A 17,388-nucleotide genomic window follows, 5' to 3' on the forward strand; every position below is an offset into this window, starting at 1 on the left:
AAAGTAAAATCTTTCCCATTCTTGATTGATATACAACTAACAATTCTTAACCAACTTCATAATGCACCACACATGTTCAGTAGGAGTCAGGTCAGTCTAGTGCCTGCTCTCTTTTATTACAAAGCTACGTTGTTGTAACTCCTGTAGAATGTGTCTCATTGTCTTGCTGAAATAAGCAGGGACATCCCTGAAAAAGACGTCATCTGGATGGCAGCACATGTTGCCCCAAAACCTGTATGTACCTTTCAGTGTTCATGATGTCTTCACAGATGTGAAGTTACCCATGATGCCATGGGCACTAACACACCCACATACCATCACAGATTCTGGCTCTGAACTTGGAGCTTACAACAATCTGGATGGTCCTTTTCTTTTGCCTGGAGGACATGATGTCCATGATTTCCAAAAACAAATTGAAATGTGGACTTATGTCATGACAGCACACTTTTCCACTTTGTGTCAGTCCATCTCAGGTGAGCTCAGGCCCAGAGGAGCAGACAGTGTTTCTGAATGTTGCTGACAAATGTCTTTAACTTTGCAAGTGCGCCTTTCCAAAGTGTTCCCAAGCCCGTGTAGTAATATGCTTTATACAATCATGTTGGTTTTTAATCCAGGGCAGCCTGAGGGGTCAAAGGTCACAGGCATTCAGTGCTGGTTTTCAGCCTTGCCCCTCAAGTGCAGATTTCTCCAGATTCTCTGAATTTTTTTTTTGATATTATGGATTGTACATGGTTAAATCTCTAAATTTCTTCCAGTTGTGCTTTAAAAGACCTTGTTACTAAACTGTTGTGACTATTTGCTGACACAGTTTTTCATAAAGTGGTTAATCTGGCGCCATCCTTTCCTGTGAACAATTAAGCCCTTTGAGGATGCACACAACTTTCCCTGTCTTTTCTTGCCTGTGTCCCATTGTTTTTGGAATATGTTGCAGGCCTTAAATTCAAAATAAGTGTATATTTACAAAAAAACAAAAAATAAAGATCAGTTTGGACATTAAATATCTTGTTTTTGTACTCTATTCAAGTAAGTAAATGTCAAAAAGGATTTGCAAATCATTGCATTTTGTTCTGTTTTCCAGTGTCCTAGCTTTTTTGGAATTGAGGTTGTATAATAATTCATAGACTGCATCCTAATCTAACAAGTCTATAACTCTTTGTTTACTCCCTAAGACATTTCTCTTTCTATTCTTTCACAAAACTTAGACTATGTCAAGTTATTCCAAGGGACTGACTTGACACAGTACACTCTATCTTGTAAGGGGTCATCAGAGGAAAAAAACAAGAGTGCATATGAGCTAAGCAAAGACACAGACCCTGCCATACTGCAGAAAAATGGAGTGTTATATTTTCAACTCATGAATGACATGAAAGTAAACATTAGAGGCTTCATACAGCTGCTGTTTACTGCAGTATTATTAGATTGGACTGTATTATATTGTGTTAATCTGACTTGCTCTCTATAATTGATATCTAATGAATGGTGGCATGAAGTCATCTCATTAAAAACTGATTATGGTCCTGCTGTGTCAGATTTCATGTGTTCCAGTTATTAGTACATGTAATGTTATCTTTGAGCATCAGAATTAAAACCACTGACACTTGAAGTGTCGCTGTAATTGGTGCCTGAACCTGTAAAACCTGTTGACTGGCCTCTTCAGTTTGTGCACACAAGCCTAAAGGTACTGACGTCCATACTGCCTGTGATCCTTTGGTCATTTAGTATATCAGATATGTTACCACTTCAGTCTGTGCTTGTTTCCTTGATTACCTTGTGAGACTGGGGAAACTTTGGTTTATGATTGATTTGTATGTGTGCATGTAACGCGTGGGTCTGAATCCAGAGAAACAAAGTGGTGGGTAAATACTGATGCCAGACCCATACAAACTGTTCAGAGCTTTTAATTTGGACAACAAGGATTAAACCAATGTTAAAATGACATCAAATCCAAGGCCTGGCTGGTAAACCCAGCCAACTAGTAAGAGTTGAGGAATGAGAGACAGATGGAGGGAAATGGGGCAGAAAAAGAAAAGTCAAGCTATTAACTCAAGTCACCCTCAATATAAGGATTCACAGATGCGGGAGACCAAAGTTACAAAAACGTATTTCTTCTAAAATAAAAAAAGGCCTTTGCCGTGAAAATGATGTGTAGAATCTATGTACATCATTCTCAGTTCATGTATGCATACAAAAAAATCCACATCACAAGATGCTTGTGTTCAAGTATATTCACCAACTTCATCTCCATGATTTAGCATTCTCATCTTTCCACATTTTTTTGAAATAAAATGTCCTTCAAAATAAAAACAAAATGCAGAAAACCACATTTTATGTCCTACCAATACATATATACTGTATAAATACATACATAAATATATTTTACATACAACAGCCATAAATTTGAAAAGGGGATATACAGAGCAAAGGGGAGGGGGGTGGTAGTGTGTGTTTTAGCTTGTGTTGTAAAATGGTTTGTCCCTCTATGATCTTGTCAGTCATACGCGGGTGTGGTGTTGTGTGTCAGTGTCTGTGTCCATTCACACACACACACACACACTCACACAGACACACATCGTAGATGTAGCCATCTCAGTTGGCCCAGTAGGGGGAGCTGCCGTAGCTCGACTTGTTGACTTGGCTCTTCTGCTGCAGGCTGCTGGACTGGCCACGCTGGCTCGGACCACCCTGAATGTGGACAGACGTGTGTGTAAGCATCATAAAAAATTCTCACAGGTAAAACCTGCACAGCAACAAATTATCTGCAGGTGTTACCTGTCCATCCTGAGCTAGATGGTGGTGCAGCAGCTGTGAGTGTGGTTGCTGGTGAGGCAGGATGTGGAGGAATGGGGCCGGTGCATAGCCTCCAGGAGCTGCTCCAGGGTTCAGAGGTCCTGGACCCCCCAGTGCTGATGGCAGACTGAAGGGAGGAGGGGTCCCCGCATGGAAACCCTGCTTATCAAAAGACTGCAGACAGAGGAGGAGGGACAAATGACACTCAAAACCTTTTTATTTATTGGTATAAACACCAACTCCACAGCAGGACAACAGGGTGGATGGCTAGTCGAGGTGTTTTAGGCTTACCTGGGTCTTATTGTAAACACTTCCACTGATGTCTGGCACACCCGAGTTACTAGACGTCACTGAGACGCCTGCAGAATGACAGCAAACACATTTACACATCAGAACTCCACATGACTTTAAAAACTAACCTATTGGATTGACACATTAAAAACAGTGTGTTTCTTCTTCTTACCTTTCCCGGGCCCAGAAGCAGCAGATTTGGCTTGTGCCTGTGAGGAGGAGTTGTATCCTTTACTGTAGTCCACTCCTGCTGGCCCCGCTGTCAGCTCCTCATACCCTGGGACAGGAAAACATCAACTTCAGAGTCCAAACAATACACACAATTTCCTGTGCAAGAAAATCCTTGTGATAAGGAAGGACTGATGGAGCATAGGGGACCACGATGGAAATTAGTCCAGGACTTTGACGTTTTGTTGCAGAAAATGTTTTGTATGCGTCTATTTTTACTGCTGTATAATACTAATATACAATGATAAATATTAATTTCAACAAAAACTAATTAGTGTACTTGCTTACCTGAGCTGAAGGTGTGCTGGCCGTAACCGCTGGGCTGCTGCTGTGTCTGCTGCTGGAAGGGGCTCGCCGAGGGGTTTCCCAGACCGAGGCCCATACTGTGCTGCTTGGCCGAGGCTGGTCCTGGGCCCCCGGGAGGAACAAACATGGTGGGGCCATACTGGAAGGCGGCAGCACTGGGTACAGCGCCAGGCACCCCGGGGTAGTAAGGCAGGCCCGTGTAGCTGTAGCCCGGAGGCAGAAAGGCCTGCTGACTGCTGTGGTGCTGCGGTTGGCCCTGCGGCTGAGGCTGGGCCTGGGGAGGCTGAGGCTGCGCCTGGCTCTGTCCTTGGCTCTGGCCCTGGGGCGGCTGCGGGGCCGCCAGGCTCGTGGGGGGTGCTGGGGAGGTGGAGTCATTCCTGCCGAACTTTGTGACTTCACCTGACGAAACAGATGAGATGTCAGGTGACAACAACCTCTTGATTTTTGGATATTTTTTTCAGACAAGACCAGGAAAGGGTGAAGGGGCTTTACCTGAGTAGGGGTTGTTGGCTAGGCTCCCGTCTCTACCAGAGAGAGTCGCTGTGGGGCCGGGGAATGTGATTCCATAGTAATCCTGCAAAGAGGGCTGAAGGACAGGAGAGGATCAGGAGAGGAGCCACATAACAACCAAACAAGCTAGAAAACCCTGAACAAGTACTAAAGAAGAAGTGAAGAGCTGTCCTGAGAGTGTAGTGGTTGCCCACCATTGGCAGTCTGGACTGTAGCATATGAAGGTCTTCGTAGCCATAGATCTGCTGTGAAACACAAAGGACAGGGACAATCAGCTACTAAAACCGAAAACCAAGAAAAACAAGCACACTGCAATGATTGTAGATCCTGACGGGCTACTTACTGGGTATGCTGGCAGCAGCCCCCCTGGGCCCATGATATACTGGTTGGGCAATAGAGGAGGCACTCCCTGGGACAAGTTAGGAGGAGCTTTACCTGTCAACACAATCACACAACAACCATCCCTTTAATATACACTCATGTGAACAAACAGCAACAAGTATTTGGGCTTATATTATCAGCAGAGTGCAACAATGAGTGAAAACAACTCATCACATATTAACATTCCCCATGTCCAGAATTTGTATGTGTGTGTGTGTGTGTGTGTGTGTGTGTGTGTGTGTGTGTGTGTGTGTGTGTGTGTGTGTGTGTGTGTGCACACGCGCATACCAGTGGAGGAGGAGAGAAGGGGTGTGGTCCTGGGGGCAGAGAGGTTGGACGTGGCAGTAGCTCCATTGGAGCCAAGTCCCAGCGCTGTGCTGGCAGCAATGGCAGCAGAGTGAAGTCCGCTGGTGCCAACGATACCACCGACTGCGCTGCTCATGTTGTTGCCCATGTTGGGCATGTTGGCCAAGTGGCTGATGCCGCTGCTACTGTTGCTGCTGTTGTGGGTAGAGTGGAGTGCTGAGGGCTGCGATGACGTGTAGGAGCCAGTGGTAGGAGCCAGGGAGCTCACGCTGCTGTTGTCAACACTGGTGTACTGAGGACATACAGGAAGGGGGACAGCCGTTAAATTTGAAATATATTTTTTAAATTTCATTTGCCAATGCATACATGCACACACTGTTTGTGTACTGGCACTAATATACTGCAGATCAAGGGTCTCTACTGTAAACACCTAGGTGGCATTACCCACTATATTTTCATGGAGGCAACAATCAGTGTGACTGTGGTTGTGGAAGTCACGACAGGTACTTACAGTGAGAGAGCTGGAGCCCAGAGCTGAAACTGAGGAATGACTGCTGACATGGCTGCAGAGTGAAGGCAAAGAGGACAGACAATTTTAAACACTAAGAAAGTATTACTGTGCATTCAGAAATACATTTGTTTTATATAAAAAGGAGTGGCAGCATGAGGCACCCACTAGTCTGCTCTCTCTTAAGAATTCCGGCTGACCAAACATGGTGGTAAATTCAACTCAATCAATGAATTTCAGGTTTCCTTATTGCCCAGTCAAAGCTGGTTATCAGTCTGCCATGTGTGCGTCTGTCACCTGTTGAGGGAGTTGAGCTGGCTGGCTGAGGGCAGGTCCTGTGCCAGGTTGGAGAGCGTGGTGGAGCTGTGTGCAGGCAGGGTAGAGGGTAAGTGGGAGGAGGGTGCTGAGGCACCGTTGGTGCTGATGCTTAGAGACGGCGACTCTGGCTTGGGTGTGGAGGATGCTGATGAAGCTGAGACAAGGACGAAAGAAAAAGTCTTTATTTGTAACAGACTCAAAACAGCCCAGCCCAAGAATAATGGCTGTTGGTAGACATTTACAATAGAAATGATACACTGAAGAAATAAATCACTAGTAGGTGACTTACTGTCTAGAGCTGCAGAGGTCCTTACACCATTCAGACCATTCTGGGGATAAGAAAAAAGCCACTTAGTGTCAGTGTATAATGATAATGGGAATGACACAGTGAGGACATTTTTCCACCGGTAAATAAACTTGAGACAACATCAGTGTTACCAATTACACAGGATATTTTACAAGATAAGATATGCATCAATGACACCAAATATCTAGAGAGGCAGGTTATTCCTCAGCAGCAGTTTGTAAAGTTTGAATCGCGGGGTGGAAAATTTATCAGTTCATCAGTTTGTGGTCGTGTGCCGTGATGCCAATCCAGGCGTGCCGTTGGATCTTGTGATAACCACACATAATTATTGCAATATTCAACTTGAATTTTTTAATTGACTGTATCAGTATGTTGTGCGCACCCTTTGCCCAATAAAGAGGCAAACTCTGGCTAAAAAATGTAGTTTAATTAAAAAAACCTTCATGGAGAACCTATTTGTAGCCGTTTGCACTTGGGAAATTTAGGTGTGTGACACATCAAAGGCCCCGAGTGGCAGCCAGTATGAGGGATGATAACATTTAAAAGGAGAAAGCCGAGAGTGGGACAATGGATCACTTTATTGTACAGAGCAAATTACAACAAAGCACCAGCGAGATGACCTACCACCGAAAGAAAAGAGAGAAGAAAAAAACTGTCAGTAGACAGTATCACAAAAGCTACCTGTCTTTTTTTATTGTCTTGTGTCGTGAGAAGAGTGATAACACACGTTATAGAAGCTACACAGATAAAAATACAGGTGCCTTGAAATTTTGGCTTGTCCTTTCGTATGCTTTGGGCACAAAGAGTTTGAAAACCACTGGTTTAGAGGAATAACTGCTGCAGAGTGAAAGCAAACTTTAAGATCCAGAGCTGGACAGCGGGGTGTGCATGGGAACAGAACCAGTTACATCTAAAGTAGTCTGGAGGAAAGATGGACAACACTAAAATGAAAGCGCTGTCGTTCTAAGAAACAGAGTGTTCTAAATTAAGTTACACTTTCACTGCACCTGGCAATGTGCTGCTCCATCTGTGCCCAGTGTAGGCTCTGATCTCTGACAGTGTGGTGCTCTAAATAACTTAACTGTAGGCTTTATTTACTCCAACAGCACTCCTAAACAACAGTCCAGCTCCAAAAATAGAAAATAAATATGTGGTGGCAAATACTGATACTGTGGCAGGCCACCACAAATACATCAATGTGTGGGAAACCCTAGATCTTTAGAAAAAAAAACCCTGATGATTAGAAGATTGGCTTACTGACATCATCATGTTCCCTATTAGCATTAGGGTTTAAAAAATAATAATAATAATAATAATAATAAAGTCAATAATATTGCCAAATAGGCACTTTTGCTTTTCCTTTGACAGCAAATCCTGTTTTACAAATTAGGATTTTATTTGATGTGCGTGATGAACGATCAGATGAAATAAATCTGCTTATACAACCTTTAAGTTCACACAGTCAGACAGTTTCCCAACATGGGTCTGAACCTCATGTGAACTGTTGACCTGTGACCTGCAGTTTCTCAGTGTCACACTGTTTATACAAGACGCAGATATGTGAGAAATATTTTTACTGATTTCTCATCTCTATCAACTACAGAAGTTAAAATCCTTAAAAGGCAGGATAAGCATTTCTGTTGCGTATTTCCACTCACCATGACTGGCCCCGTGGCCTCTTTGCTCTGGGAAAAGGCCAGTCGTGTGTGAGGGGGCATGGTCCCATCGTAGCTTGCCCCGACTGTGGAGAAGTGAGAGGAGGAGGGTACAGAGGAGGAGGTGGTGGAGGCTGTCGAAGACGAGGAGGAAGGGTTGGAGGAGCTGGCAGTCCCTAATGAGGAGGGAGTGAGGCTGGGCAGCGGCACCGAGGAGTGATATACTGGCTCTGATGAGGAGAGGGGAAGAGGCAGGGCAACGGAGAGTGGGCTGCCAAGCGACTCACTGCAGGACAACAGCAGGGAGAGAGGAAAATGTTATTCGACAAAATTTGTTCTTCATTATATATTATAAAGAGATGGAACTAGTCAGTCAGCAGTGACGTACCTGAGCGGTTTAGAGTACAGGCTTGTTTGGCTCTGTGTCCCTGGTCCTGGTGCAGGTGGTGCTGGGGCAGGGGCCGGTGTGGACTCCCTGGATGCCACACTCACACAATTGTCCACGACTCCAAACTCCGGCAATGCCGACTCAGAGCCAAAGTCGAGAGCTCCAAACTGGAGGTTTAGCCCGGGGACGTCAGCTGAGCCTGGCATCTCTACCGCTGTGGAGGGGATCTGCCAGGATGGAGGGATCACGGTCAGGTTTCAGTATTGTGACTTTATGTTCATATAACTACTTACATTTGGTCACTTACAAAACATTTGCTACAATATGTGAATTGTTGCCTTGACAATCGAGATACAAAATCTCAGACCCACACAGGACAGTGAAAACCTTCCATAAACCACCACGCAGTCTGGTTCAGTTTAGTTCAGATTAAAATACCCTGGAGCTGGGCACCTGGTAACTCACTGGGTAGAGTGCATACCATTAAGACTGAGTCCCTATTGCAGGGTGGCCGTGGTTTGAGTTTGGCCCTGGCCCTTTGCTGTGCATCATTCCCTGCCTTCCCTGTCTCTCTATCACTTTAAAAAATAAAGCAGAAATGCTAAAAAAACAAACAAACACAGGAGCCGAATTCAAGAGAAGCCACATGTGCATCAGATTGTAAGTGCAACTCTCACCTTCGACGTGGGAGGTATCCTTCGTTTCTGGCCTTTGAGCTGTGCCCGTTGCTGCTGTGGTGTACTGCTGCCCTGAGGGTCCAGCCCTGCGCCAGGGGCAGGAGGTTTAGCACCAGCAGCCATCACCGGGCCTGCCTGTGCTGGCGTGCTGGTGTGGTGGGGAGCAGGCGAGGCTGAAGCTGGGGGCGCTTGTTGTTGCGATGGAGGACTGGGTTGACGTGCCAGAGGCAAGGAGGGGCCGGCGTGCCTCTGAACCAGCTGGCTCAGCACAAGAGAAGGCTCTGGCTGCAGGCCAAACTCACCTGCAGTGACAAACACACAACCAAACAAAGGACAAAGTGTGGTTATTAAAAAGAAATCAATACATCTCTACATTCATATATGTGACAAAAACACACAAACTTCTATTCATGGCTGCTCTATGAACACTTACGGCTGAACTGCGAGGACAGCGAGGTGGTGTTGGATTCCGACGCCTTAATGTCCCAGCTTGATGAGGAGGGTGGAGGTACAGGTGCTCCCAGGCCTGGCAGTCTGCCAATAGAGGTGTTGCTTCCTTGGGTGCTGGCAGGAGGTGCGGCCTGGGATGAAGGTAGCGGACCCAAGCCAGGACCCTTTAGCTGTTCCAGTATCTGAGCTCCAGCGCTGGGCTGAGTCCTTTTGGCCTGGCCCAAGTCCCCAAAACCAGCTCCCAGAACTGACGACTGGTAGAGACAGAAGGAGAGTATAAGTCAGTCTTTGTTTCTGTGTATGTAATTATTCACATGTGATATATGGAGGAATGTGTATGAAAAAATGGTGCAGAGAAAAGCAACTTTGTTTTGTTTTTTTGTTTTTGTTTTTTTTACCAGAGCAGCATGAGCATAGCTTGTGCTACTGGTGGCATTGCGGCTGGGGGGCGGCTGCTGTTGCTGCGGTGGCTGGTGGTGGTGATGGTGGTGGGAGTTGGTGAAGACCAGACTCTGAGAGGAAGAGGACGAAGGTGGTTCTCTTCCCCCAACTACAGGCTTCTGCAGCAGAGAGGCGAGGTCCAGACTAACACAGAAACAGTTGGTAAAGTCAATTAGAAAATGTTTGCAGGACACACAGTCAAAGGCTGCTAATTGTTATGTGTTATAAATGGATGTATGTATGCTCCGACAGCTTGACGAACCATCGCAAAGGGGCGGGGCTTTACAAAGGGTCAGTTGTTGTAAAATTAAGTTACATCAGGGCCAATGTATTACAATTGCTCCAGTAAGGTACCTTTGCCCAGGTGTGATGTGATTCTCAGCAGGAGGTGCACATGAGGAAGTGAACACTTTGGTCTCCGAGAGCTGCAGGAACAAACAACAACACAGGAAACACAAGTGTTTTTTAATCATGCATCAAACATTCGCTTGTGACTGACAGACTTCTCCTGTAATTGTATCAACTCACACTAACATCTTCACTCCAGTCCTCAGCTGACCAGTCTTCCAAGGTATGTCTCCAGGTTACTAGAGAGCAACAAGTGATCAAAGTTTAAATACAGGTGGGATAGGTAGGTAAACAGGATGCATGATGTCTGTTGCTTATTTACATTTGCATAAAACACACAGAGCTAACAGCTCTGTCTGCTCAATACATTGAATGTATTTGTTCACCACAGAGTAGCACACTCGTTTGAAGAGCTCACCTGTCCCATCTGTGCTGTTATTGGCTGCCGTGTCCCACACCTCAGTTTGTGTGGTCCCTGATCCAGCCTCCGAGGTATAGTCTGCTGGATTGAAGGTCCTGGGGAACAGCCACGGAGAGGTATATTTAGTTACACAGAAGTAAACTGAAAGGCCAAGCAGAGGTTGAAACATTCAAGTATTATTTTCTTACAAAACGGTGTCTGGAGTAGGGCTGGGTACCGTCGACATCTGAACTGATATTGGTACCCCAGGGTACCTTTTTTTTGGTATTTTACTCTCTCTGCAATTAAAAAAAATGTCTAATTTCTGAACACTGAACGAGTTCTGAACCCAATGGTAGTCTGAAGTTTATTATTCATACTATTCACTGGACTAAGATTTTTCTTAGCCTTTGGGGTTCTTATGCTGTGTAGAAACTGAGGTGAGATACATTCACAATTATTTTATTCAGATGTTAACGCAACTGGTGACCAAAGACTTTCAACAGACACTCTCTAAGAAGCAAACACAAGCACGTAAAAAGACATCCAGAAGAGGTGCTCTCATTCAGAAACTAAAACCAAACAAAAGTCGATTTTCTAGCCTGAAATAACTCTCTGATTCTAATTAATTTACACCTAAAAATATGTGAAAATTCCTGTGAGTGTGAGTGTGTGTGTGTTGCCACCATACCCCATGCCCTGGGCTGAGAACCGGCTCCCTGGCGGTGCTCTGCCTCTGCCTCGACCTCCAGATCCTGCATCACATTCACATCAAAGGTCAACATCTAACCCAGTGTTGGGCGAACTGAAAAGTGTTTTAATGTGCAACTGCTCACCTCGACCACCGCCCCTGGCCCTCCGACCTCGATCTGAACCTCTGTCCACTGGTGTCACCTCCACACCGTTCTCCTCTGGACGTGCTATGGGTATAGAAGCGCATGTAAGAATGAGAAAAGACACCACTTTAGTAACAGTGTGCTGTAATCAAACATAGTGGAGAGAGAGACTCTGAACTAGATTTAAGTTTAAGTGAAGTTAAAACTCCATACCCGGTCGACTGCGACTGGCCCCCCTGCCCTTGCGGTTGGCAGCCGCACGGCCCTTGCTTGCCTCCCTCTCTCCTTTCTTCTCCCGGTTTTCCTTGTTCTCCTTGCTATCTGATGGACCGTCCTTCACCAGGGGCTTCTTCTTCCCTACTGTCTCCCATGAGGTCTAAATACAGAGCAGAAACAAGAGGACGGAGAAGAAAAAAGTACAGATAGAATGATTACAATTGGAGCACTAACTGTAGCTCACATGTTCCCTGTTGCACTAGTTTCAAACACTTACAAACTATAGCCAGAAGTATAAGAAGATATCAGCACTGACAATAAGCTTCAGTGAGCAGAGTAGGCAGTTTTCTAAATACAGAAAAAAGTTTCTTTGCCTCCAGTTCACTAACATTTCAGAGTTGTATCATGTCAAAGTAGCCTCTGGCATTCTGTGGTTGGTGTATTTTTCTTCTCTACTGAAGTGTGCATTATTCAGCTGTGTTATGTAAGAAAAACAAATATCAGAGGAGGACTTTTAATTAATAGGCAACATTAAAACAACTCAGAATGAAACTAAGGGTAAAACAACATACTGATTATAATTATACAATCACTTCAATTGTGATGTTAATTATGTAATAGGCCACTCTCCTCTTGTGCTACACCTACTCTTACAACACAGAAAACTCACTCAGTAACTACTCCTTTTGTTTACGACCTTTAGGATCTTGAAAAGTACAGTAGAAGCACATGTAATGACAGGGTTACAGTATATAACAAAACAACAGAGACTTCCACGTGAAAGGAGAAAACCGGCTATTTGCTATTTTTGGATTTCCATGAAACCAAAACAACAACCAGGGTAGCTGTCTGGCTGGCCGCCCTGCCCGACAGCCTCTCCTCGCCATCTGTGCCGACTGGTACTCTTCAGAAATGCTGGGACACTCACTCTGACTCGCAACACAAAGGCAGAACAACACTTAAGTGTTTGCCAGATATTTTGACCGTTTGACTTTGCTCTCTGAGCAGAGGAAGAAAAATCGCGGACAGTGGTGTAACTTTGTGCTAAAATTTCCTGATATTAGAGAAAGCAAGCTGCTCAGCAGTCACTGTGGCAAAGCGCAGCTCAGATATGACTGACTGAACTCATTTTCACCAGCATTTACAGAAAAACCTACTGTTTTTCCACAGCATTTGTTCATCTTCTGAGCAAGTTACATAACTTGAAATCTAGTACTAATGTGCCGGAAAGCTTGAATCTATTATTCAAAAGGATACTATGCAGGACTGCGTGTTAGGCTACTGTTTGTAAACACACTCACTAGCGAGAGTGTAAGTAAAGAATGACCTCAGATTCACTCCAGTTTGGTGTTTCGTCTGGCTATATTTAAATATTTTCAGCGCTGTGCCTCTTGGATGCCTGCTGCTTACAATCTGGCACCTGATCGCTACCTTTTTATAAAGCCCAGACCTGACCTCAGCGCTGCAGGGGTACACACCCATAAATGTCCCAAACACAAAAAACAAGAAAAGAACAGGCATAGGGAAAAGACTCTGCAGAAAACATACACCACCACACACCTCTAGTGGGTCATAAGTGATGATTAAGTGGGATTACTTCTGCATGAGTCAATACATTTCATTTCGGAAAACCCCGCATAGCATTACTTTAACTAAGAAAAAAGGTCACAAAGACAAATTAACTATCTCTCTGTAGTGTTTCCTGTTTTGTCAGGCTGTGTACCCAGGATGCGTTTCAGGCATCTGATTCTATTTTAGTCAGTGTAGCTGTCTTTACAGGCCATGCAATGGCTTGCATTTTGCTTTACATGCATTTTAAAATCAAAACTACAGGGACTGTGCATTGGGCTTTGCACGCTGCTAAAGCACAGGTGATGACACAGCAGAAGACCACCTGAACACATCCTGTGTGTCAGGCTAGCATGCTATTATTATTCTCATGCAGATAGTTTGGTTCTGTGAAAGCAGTTTGCAGACTGATTTGTTTATCCTGATTTTATTTGTCTTTAACAGTCACAATCTTTGAGTTTACTCTGTGTTTTTGATCACTGTATCTCATCTTAATTGCGATAATTACACCAACAACAGATCATAGTGGGTTCACACTAACCTGCATGTTCTCATCTAAAATCTCGACTGTATCAACACTTGGACAAAAAAAAAAAAAAAAAAGAAGAGAAAGTGAGCTTTATCTATTTGAGAATCTGAGAAGTTCTTTGGTCATGATCCAGCCGACTGTCAATAAGCCTGCACTTTTTAAAGTTTGTGCTTAAGGACTTGTTGCTCTGACAACGGCCTCCACATGAATGTTAAACCAGCTTCATGGCACAGAAGAAACAAAACAGACACATGACAAATCGTCAGCATTCTTATCTGGATAACTCTGTTATCTTCGTACAAAGAACAGGGTCTTGGTCTAAGACCTGTTGCGTAGTGTGTGCACCCACCCTCACATCAACATGTCAACACTCTAGGACAAAAAATGTCTTTTGACGTGAGCAGCACAGCAACTCAGAGATTCCCAAAGTCTTGCAGCACAAGGCCTAAGCTGTGGCAGAGAGCCAGCATGCACAATACCAGGACCATGAAACCGGCCGAGATAAATGATACTAAGCCATTATAAAGCTTATTACTGTTGTGAAAAAAAGGGCCATTTGATTTGTTGAAACGCAGGTACACTTGAAAATCATGCTGTTTTTTTACCCTGTGCTCCTCAATTTTCCAAATCTAAAATCACACACTCAGTAAAAACACTTATTGTACCGAGGTGCTGCCCCATATTCTGCCTTCCAAACAAAAGAAATGTATTCACAACTTCTGGAACTGCAAATTCATACAGTTGAAAATACCAACAGGCTAGTACGTGAAGTTTAAGAATGTTATTCACCATGTCCGAGGTGCTTTCCAGGAGAAAGTTGATGGCTCTGCTAACATCCTCGTTGCAGTCGTGGAGCGCTACCATGCACTCATCCTGGTTCTTCCCGGTCACCTCCATCAGCTGGGGAAAGCAATAAACACACATCGTATTACAAATGTTTCCTAGACAACAAAGATGTATCAATGACAAAATGCACCAGTTTTGCACCGTAAGACAGTAAAAGTCATGGTGTCACTCCAACCTTAAAAAATAGCATTTTTCATGTGTCTACATAAAGCACAGGGGTCATGGAAGAACAGAGTAAACATGGTAAATGGCCTAAGTGTTTCTCACCTGGTTAACTTTGTCCTCAAAGTCAGCATCATTCTTGTCATAGATCACCTGGGCAAGCCGGATCTGTTCAGCAGTAGCCTGCAACACAGAGAGCAAAAGGTAATATATTGGTTAACAAGAGGACAAAGCGAAGAACACAGTATATCCATTCCTCAGTAACATATAGTTGAATTGACACCTCTGGGTAAGTTTTAACAAAAGCTTAACGTTATAAGCTATAAGGTGGCAGAGCTGTTGTGCTGTATGACATCAGACTGTATGGGTAAACCTAAAAGGATGAATGAAAGTGTTTACTTGGTTTCTATTGTCTGACGCAAATTGTCGCAGCTAACAGTTAATGTAATCTGTGGCTGTGATTAAAAAAATTCCTGTTCAATATTGACCAAGGAGGTCTCCTTGCACAATGTGTGCACTGTGGTTTTGTTGGCAAGGGCAATCGTGTGCACACTGGTGTTCTGTCTCAACATTTCTGTGGCTAAGTGAAGCGTGCTTTCACTATTTTTTTTTTCATTTTCATGTGGTTGCAGTGGCTCACCTGTATCTGTTTCTGTGGTTGCGATGTGTGAGTGGCAGCAGGCAGCGCTTTTTCCCGAGGGCCCCGGGCCTTGTCGCTGCCCAGCGAGCTCATCATATACAGTATATACAAAACTCTGTATGTACAAAATAGAAAAATCTGCAGAGGGAACAAGAGACATGGAAGGATGAGTGAAATCAACCAACAGCTCTCACAGATTATATCCAGAACAAAAACACATTCACTTCATTTACAGTGTTGTTACAGCCAAGCCTCAATACTTTTGCTTGGGCGAGTGCATAGAAAGAAACAAGTGTTTAATAGCAGAAATATGTGTCGTGAGCATAGCTAAGCCTTATTGCACAATCATGAATACTGCCCTTATGAAGGCTGTAAGACACAGTTGGCCTGGTGACACAACAGCTTTGCTGAAAATCTAGGTCAAGGAGGGAGAGCGACCCAGTGTCCTCTTACAAACAGCACGGACCACTAAGTGTGAAGCTGAACAAACACTACACACCCTGACCCCAAATCCCCTATGTATCCCTATGTATGCTAGTTTACAGAAACTATAATTATAAACACATACACATGCTAAACTGCAGTAAAATGCTGAATTCTGCTCTGTGTGCATTTGACAACTGAGTCCTGTGCACATTGCACTTTGCAAATTGGGTGTGATACCACATAATCAAGCATGAATAATTTTCAGTGGCACATATTTAACACTTCTCACAACCATATACATACATACATACACACACACACACACACACACACACACACACAGGGGGTTTATCCACCTGCAAATACATAGAAAAAGGGGATTGCTTAATACCTTGTAAGGAAAAATACCCTGCAGTGCAATTTGAAATGCAACCTTATCCTATGGTTTCCATTACTGGTATAATAACTACACATATCCCCAGTGACCCATTTGTTTTATGTCAGAGAACAATAGCAATCCAGCTTACAGTGCCTGAGTGACGTTGGCAAATGCACTGCTGCCATTGGCTGCTGGTGTGAACAAAGCTAAAGCAAAAGGACGAACTGGCTTTTAATATAATTTCAGTAAAAATATAATATATCATAAGTGAGAAACATTCAACAGAAGCAGCACTTTGTATTTAATAAACAACATATTAACATATCATTACAAGCACGGCTGTTCACGGTGTTAGAGATAAACAATAACAAAACAACCATTGAGTTACTCCGTTCATCTCAATTGTTCATCACATTTATTTGGACATGCTGATATGGCAAATAATATAATAGTTAAATTACACGTCCATGCTGACATATATTATCATCTACCCAGTCACAGCTGACTAACTGACATTAGCCACCGCTTGTTTTAATAGTACAGGAAGCGGAGCGTTGTTTTGAATCAATGCTAACGTTAGCCCGCTGCTGTTAGGTTACTTGTTTCTCAAGTCTATATATGGGGCTATTCACTAACGGTTGTCGTAGCATGTCTAACGTTATCTAGCACAAACAAAACAGATTCTCGTAGCGTCCTTTTCGACTCAACACTGACCGGCTTGGTGCTGTTGGTACTAGGGTCCCTTTGTCCTCGCTAGCACTGCCTCAAGTTAGCTACCAGCATGCTAATGCTGACACTGTAGCATTACCGTCGATACTGAACAAACGATGCAGCGGGGATGAAGCTAGCTAACGGTGCTATCTAAATCTGGTCCAAGTTGATAGCCAACGGTCGTCTAACTGGCTTGCTCGTGTCTTATACGTATTTATAGATCCGCTCAGTTATCTAACGACACTGGCAGTTACATCAGGCTCGTCCTCGACACCTTAACAACAGGCTAGCCGGCTAACAACGTAGCTGTGTTAAAATGTAAAAGAAAAAGGCCTCTCAGCGGAGCACAATCCCATCCCGACATTGCTCGCCGGGAAACAAGACAACAGAAAAATTGCGAAAGACATCCCCTACAGCCCCGTGGAAGAGACACAGCCAAGCCAGCGACTAACTATCTCAGTGAAAGCGCGCTTTAGTTAAAGGTTTACACGCGTTGAAATACAGAAAGTTAACTTGAAAACCATTGTAGGAATAGTGTTTTTATTACCTGCTAACACGCTTCACTCGGCCAGCAGCAGACAAGGTGGTCACGTGACGTGCGCTGCCGTGGTGGATGCTCCCCTCTCCTCGGGTCACAGCCTGAGACTGTAGTCACAACCGTGGGTGAACCTTACTAACACTCACTCTCAACACACGTCGTTCAAACTAGGATTTACGTTTGTACTTTTATGTCTTCATATTTTTTATTTTGTCTTTTTATTTTGTCGTCTGTA

The 17,388-nt window shown here is 44.1% G+C and overlaps 1 protein-coding gene across 3 annotated transcripts; it reads right to left on the reverse strand.

Moving 5' to 3' along the window:
* Positions 1 to 1,882: 1,882 nt before the first annotated feature.
* ubap2a (ubiquitin associated protein 2a) lies at positions 1,883 to 17,356 on the reverse strand. Of its 3 annotated transcripts, none has more exons than XM_049582093.1 (27): positions 17,163 to 17,356; positions 15,100 to 15,237; positions 14,565 to 14,642; positions 14,241 to 14,351; positions 11,351 to 11,513; positions 11,138 to 11,221; positions 10,993 to 11,056; positions 10,320 to 10,417; positions 10,088 to 10,140; positions 9,908 to 9,978; positions 9,511 to 9,697; positions 9,096 to 9,366; positions 8,663 to 8,964; positions 7,986 to 8,212; positions 7,601 to 7,883; positions 5,925 to 5,964; positions 5,615 to 5,789; positions 5,321 to 5,372; positions 4,792 to 5,101; positions 4,466 to 4,557; positions 4,317 to 4,367; positions 4,105 to 4,198; positions 3,595 to 4,011; positions 3,251 to 3,355; positions 3,079 to 3,146; positions 2,770 to 2,961; positions 1,883 to 2,682 (listed from the first exon to the last, which is right to left on the reverse strand). In XM_049582093.1, exons 2-27 carry the CDS (start codon positions 15,193 to 15,195, stop codon positions 2,587 to 2,589), a joined length of 3,780 nt encoding a protein of 1,259 aa, XP_049438050.1. In that variant the 5' UTR covers positions 15,196 to 15,237; positions 17,163 to 17,356; the 3' UTR covers positions 1,883 to 2,586. The 3 variants fall into 3 exon arrangements, with proteins under 3 accessions (XP_049438050.1, XP_049438029.1, XP_049438039.1); XM_049582072.1 differs by having other exon boundaries at positions 10,082 to 10,140; positions 17,163 to 17,355; XM_049582082.1 differs by lacking the exon at positions 17,163 to 17,356 and adding an exon at positions 16,619 to 17,038 and having other exon boundaries at positions 10,082 to 10,140.
* Between the last annotated feature and the right edge of the window lie 32 nt (positions 17,357 to 17,388).

The sequence above is a fragment of the Epinephelus fuscoguttatus genome, linkage group LG1, assembly GCF_011397635.1.
Source record: "Epinephelus fuscoguttatus linkage group LG1, E.fuscoguttatus.final_Chr_v1".
Classification (NCBI taxonomy): Eukaryota; Metazoa; Chordata; class Actinopteri; order Perciformes; family Serranidae; genus Epinephelus; species Epinephelus fuscoguttatus.

Coding starts and splice junctions, on each gene's coding strand:
- ubap2a (XM_049582072.1), bottom strand. CDS start 15,195: ATGATGAGCTCGCTGGGCAGCGACAAGGCCCGGGGCCCTCGGGAAAAA. Junction 10,418..10,992: donor TTCTCAGCCCAGGGCATGGG/GTATGGTGGCAA, acceptor GCTGTTCCCCAG/GACCTTCAATCCAGCAGACT. Junction 10,141..10,319: donor TAACAGCACAGATGGGACAG/GTGAGCTCTTCA, acceptor GTTGCTCTCTAG/TAACCTGGAGACATACCTTG.